At 38.8% G+C, this 5,675-nt stretch overlaps 1 protein-coding gene across 1 annotated transcript; it reads left to right on the forward strand.

The window, feature by feature from the left end:
- Window positions 1-2,006: 2,006 nt before the first annotated feature.
- Window positions 2,007-5,015, forward strand: CCR4 (C-C motif chemokine receptor 4). Its single transcript, XM_035318960.1, has 2 exons — window positions 2,007-2,217; window positions 3,401-5,015. Exon 2 carries the CDS (start codon window positions 3,417-3,419, stop codon window positions 4,491-4,493), a length of 1,077 nt encoding a protein of 358 aa, XP_035174851.1. The 5' UTR covers window positions 2,007-2,217; window positions 3,401-3,416; the 3' UTR covers window positions 4,494-5,015.
- The last annotated feature ends 660 nt before the right edge of the window (window positions 5,016-5,675 follow it).

Below are 5,675 nucleotides of genomic sequence, written 5' to 3' on the forward strand. Positions count from 1 at the left end.
TTCCATCCATGACAGGTACAGAAAGATTCATTCAGCTGGTTCAAAAGCATTTGCTACTTGAAAGTCATTCAACCAAGGGAAGGCTGGGGTAAAAGTAGTATGTCAGATAGGTCCTTTCTTCTGTCCAGTGCTATATGAATTATGCTAAATTTGCATTGATAAGACTGCAGACTTGGTCCCTACTAACATTACAATTGAAAGATCAGAAGCATATCTGAAATGTGGCGTGTACACTAAGGACAGGTGGACAGACCTCAGAAGGTTGCTAGTGATGGGAAATCATCCCATTCAGTTCTATTCACTGCTTCTTCTGCACACAAGGAAAATCAGCACCGATGAAATTCAAAGGAGATGACCAGATTGTTGGAGTCGAAAATAATGACTAGGACAAGACAGGCATACAGATGAGTGGTGGTTAGAGGTGGAAGCTTTGCAGCTAAAACTAAGGAAGGGCGATACCTACAGAGCAATGAGGTGTTTTTACCTGAAAATCATATGCTTAAAAGAAGGTTTCATGTCACCGTTACTGTGGACAAGGGGCTAAACTTACGCCCCTTGTGTAACAACATGTCAAAGAGATTAATGAGGCCCTGCAGGGACAAAAGAGAAGTAAGAGGAACAGCTTCTAGTTTCTGTGAACAGAGCTGATGAAACTGGTACCACAGTGTTGCCTGCTCATCTGATGTCCACATCTTTAAAGGACTGTCAGCAAACTGAAGATAAGATATAAATGATCTGCAGAGTAATAACCTGCACCGTGACCTATTTAAAACTCTCCATAGATGCATTTTATGAAAGATGACTGAGAAGCTACTTCCTATATGAGTATTTTATTCTGGCGAACAAGAAACCAGTAGATCCCACAGCTCGCATTGTCTTCACATCAAGTTTTTCTGGAGGAAACAATTCAGCCAATGTATTTGTATAGCTTGTATAGCTAGTGGGCAGAGTAACAATGTCAGAGGATAGCAGCAAATAGCAAAATTGAGCATAAAGCTATATCTGTGTCCAGAATGACACAGGACATTGATCTAGAAGATATATCTTATCTCCTGTTTAGGATCTATTATTTTCCCTCCCTCCTACTCATCTCCTATAGTTTTCTTGTTTGTACTTCTCAAAGTCACTCTTCAGTTTCTCCTGCTAACAAGCAAGCAGCCTCCCCTGTTGAGAAATGGTTTTTACTTCTGCTTGGCCAGCCTCTTTTAGGACATAGGGGGGAGGAGCATTTGCTAGCTGCAAGCATAGCTGTTATGCCAGAGGGACTCAAAACCATCCCATTTGACCAGCACGTCCTCTGTGATCATCCCCCTTCCCCGGATCCCCAGAAAGAAAGACAGGGCTCACTGTCTTCTTAGGAGAAATTTGTAGAAACTGATAGGCTTCCTGCTGTGATAAAAACCATGAGAAACCACCAGCCCTTACACTACACACACCTGTGACATCCTACTTCTTATTTGATAGTTTGTGAGAGTTTGACCATTATCACTATTTGCATCAGGTCAGTAGTAGTTTTGCCATATACAAAACCTGCTATGGGAGACATCAAACAAAAAGGCATGTCCTTGTTTCTTTTCTTAGCAAGATAAGCAGGGATTAGGAAAATCAAAGAATAAATAAAAGGAGACTTCCCTACACTAAATCTATACAACTCTTTATTACCACATTTACACGGTATAACTGGAAAAATCAGTTATCCCACATAGAGGGACTAGAAACACACCTTCCACACACCCATCAAGTGCCTCCCTCTTCTCTGCTCACTACAGATGACCCTTTAATTACTTTTTCTGAGTTTGAGATGCATTTTACAATCCATGAGAAAGAGCAGTTCTTGTTGAACAAGAGCTACTTATTGACATCTGCTTTTAACAATTTTGGGTAAGATGAAGGGGCTTTAACTCAGCAATCAGGCTCTCACTGGAAACTTTGTATTTCCTTACACAATATAAGACACTTTTAATTTATTTTCTACATTTAAAGGACCATCTCTGGTGAGCACTGAGGAGAGAAACACTTGTGATATGATCTGTAAGGAAGTACACAGTTTCCGTTGACAGACACAGCTACCTTGTGACATCTGCTTTTTGCAGCTGCTGGGTATCGCAGTGTAGGCAGCACCTCACTGACAGCGTTACCTGGCTAAAAGCAAGCGATTTCACTCCACTAGAACCAAGACTCTTCTTCGCATCATTTGAGAAGAAAAGGAGAGAAAAGGTAACATTTCCAAAATTTAGTTTTAGAAAGAGTTGTCTATGTTATATGCTCATCACATGTGTGACTGTAATGCTTTTTCATTTACCTTTTGTTGCCACTCAGGTAATTTTTACAGCAGTTTTCAGAAATTCTGCATAATCAGGATTGAGCGTGTGCGCATTGAGTATTTGTTTTCAGTTTTAAATGCTCAAGTAGAATAGCCATGCAGAATGTAGATTAGATCTGCAACACTAGCACCTAGTCACACCTGAATCTGTAATCTCTAGGACATTGGTGTTGAACAGTTTTGTCCCTGTGACTCGTAATTCAGATTAAATTCCTCTCTGTGTATAACAGAACAGAACTGTAGACAGGAAAGTTGTGACTGAGATTATACGCAGTAGGGGTCAGGTTAAGGATAGTCAATGCTTGCTGCACTGTAGTAGCACTATACAGTCTGAAGATAAATAGAGCAATGATACTCACTTTTCCTCTGCTTCCCATTCATAAAAATAAAGACAAAGGGGAAGCACATAACACAGGCTTGCAAAAATTCTAGTAAATTAGGCTAAGAAATGACACTTGATGTGATGTGACAAACAGTAATACATCAACGGTGTATTTGCATTGCATCCATTATCTGGTCAACCTCGAAGTAACATCACTTAAAACTCTGTATCTGTTAGAAAAGAACATACATAAGATGACAAATTCATGTTATTCACTTTACCACTGAAGACAGCACTTACTGAAAAGTGATGTCACCTTTCACTGTCTTCTTTCAGTGATGTTTGCCTGAGTGAAAAGATGGGTAAAATCCTGAACTGCTATGAACAGTGGCTTCACTTTTTACTTTATGCCACACAGGATTATCTTCTCTGATTTGAGATATATAGTCTGTTATCTTTCATCCCTATTTGCTTTCCTTTCTGCAGTTTGGATAGTGTTCAGTCTGACACATCTGATTTGCACCATGTTGGAAGGACTGAGCACACACATGCCAAGGACAGTACTTTACAAGTGTGCATATAAGCATCCCATAGTACTTGAATATTGTTTGATGATCTGTAATGAGAAGTACATTGGAACTGCAAGTCAGTCTTTGTGTGTTGCAGTCTTTTCAACAGGATTCAGGCTTGTGGAGTAACCACATGGTCATCATGAAGAGAAAGTCACTGACATTTTTATATTCTTTCATTCTCAGGAATTCGGGAAAAAACATGAGTTCTTCAAGTACAGAGTCCTTTGAAGTTGACACCTCAACCTTATATGACTATTACGATAATTATAACGATGCCCCAAAACCATGCAGTAAGGAAACTGTCAAGAGGTTTGCAGCCTCCTTCCTACCTGTTCTATATACCGTAGTATTCCTGGTTGGGCTAATGGGAAACATTCTGGTCATAGTGGTCCTCTTCAAATACAAGAGACTGAAGAGCATGACTGATGTGTACCTGCTAAATCTTGCCATCTCAGATTTGCTCTTTGTTTTTTCCCTGCCGTTCTGGTCTTATTTCGCAATAGACCAATGGGTTTTTGGAACTCCCTGGTGTAAAATCATTTCATGGATCTATCTGGTTGGGTTTTACAGTGGGATATTTTTTATTATGCTTATGAGCATAGACAGATACCTGGCAATTGTTCGTGCAGTGTTTTCCATGAAAGCAAGAACTACTTTCCATGGCCTGATTACCAGTGTTATTGTATGGCTGGTGGCTCTTTCAGCCTCAGTTCCAGAACTTGTATTTAGAGAATCTTTCCATGAGCAAAATTATACTACCTGCAAGCACAGATATCCAGGCAATTTTACGACATGGAAACTCTTTTGCACTTTGGAAATCAATGTTTTAGGGCTCCTAATCCCTTTTATAGTTATGGCATTTTGCTACTCCATGATCATCAAAACATTAGTCCACTGCAGAAATGAGAAAAAGAATAAGGCTGTGAGAATGATCTTTGCTGTGATGATTGTATTTTTCTTCTTCTGGACTCCTTACAATATCGTAATTTTCTTACAATTGCTGGAACTTATTGGAGTCATTAGAGACTGTCAAGCAAGCAGGAATCTAGACTATGCATTCCAGATAACAGAAATCTTTGGCCTTTTTCACTGTTGCCTCAACCCAGTCATCTATTTCCTCATGGGGGAAAAATTTAAGAAGTACCTGAAGATGCTCTTTAAGAACTGGTGGTTGCCTGGAGATATTTGCAAGTGGTGTGGACTTCACATCAGTTACCAAACCGAGTCTACCAGTTCATTCCACACACAATCTACTGGGGATCAAGATGCGCTGTAATGCGTTTCAGGCCAACTGTTGAACTCACCAGAAAGCAAACTGACAAAATCAGAAACTTTGAAAAGCTAAGCAAATGCACAAGCATTTGCATAGCACAATGCATAAGCTAGCACCTGATAATAAACTTACTTTAGCTTTGATTTCTGCCTCTTAGATTTTCTGAATATTGTGACGGAAGCTGTTCTAAGATGTAAAACCTAGGAGATGGACATGCAAGTTTTACCTGCTGCAATTATAAATCACTGTTCAGATTTCACAGCAGCCTCGGCTCACTGCAAGTACTGCGCTCTGCTTCTTGTTTTTCCACCAGCATCAAGACAGAGGTTGGCCTGCATGGAGGGGTGAAGGAGAGAATTCCTCATCATCAGGAAGCGCACTTGGAAAATATCTTTGAAGGATAAGGATGGTTATTACCATATTTTTTATTCTACAGCTGATCTGTGTAGGACTTGTTTGCTCAGACTCTTAGTGGCCACTGTTACACATTTCATCGCAGGGAGAGGATACACCTTCTGTCATTTAAAAAAAAAGGACACAAAATGCACTCTTTCTGTGCACAAAGAAAGGAAGCCAATGCATTACACTGTGCTATAAATATAGCTATGTTTTCTCTCAGGTATCCGAGCTGTATATATACCTACATTTAGGTATATACATACGTATTTTGAATTACTTTATCACCATACTTCAGGACGGTAATTCTTTATTTTTAATTAACATTAAAAATGTTCAGATTTTTTTGGAATAAATGTTTTTGTTTTTTTGTTTTTTTTTTTAATATAAATTTGTTTTTCAGCATGTGTGAGTAAATTTGAAGTATCTTGATTATAAGTATCTTTTTAAGTGAACATTCTTCATTCCAAAAATACCTACCTCCAAGACACAATTTTCATTTACTGTGTAAGTATCTGGCAAATCACAATAAAGAGAGGCAGTGTAAAGGTCTGCCATAATTTATCCACACATAATTTAACCACACAAAGAACTGTAGCATTTGGTAACAGAGCAGAAGGCAAAGAGTGTGATACGTCAGTAGCCACTCACAGATGTACATGATATTAATCAGATTGGTAACAGGAAAGAAACTTACACAGCATTTAGATTTTGGCACAAAAATATTATTTTTTTTTGAAAGGAAAAATCAGTATTGTGGTAGTAGAAAAAGTAAGAGTTGAAAAACCT

This window comes from Oxyura jamaicensis, chromosome 2 (assembly GCF_011077185.1).
Source record: "Oxyura jamaicensis isolate SHBP4307 breed ruddy duck chromosome 2, BPBGC_Ojam_1.0, whole genome shotgun sequence".
Taxonomy (NCBI): Eukaryota; Metazoa; Chordata; class Aves; order Anseriformes; family Anatidae; genus Oxyura; species Oxyura jamaicensis.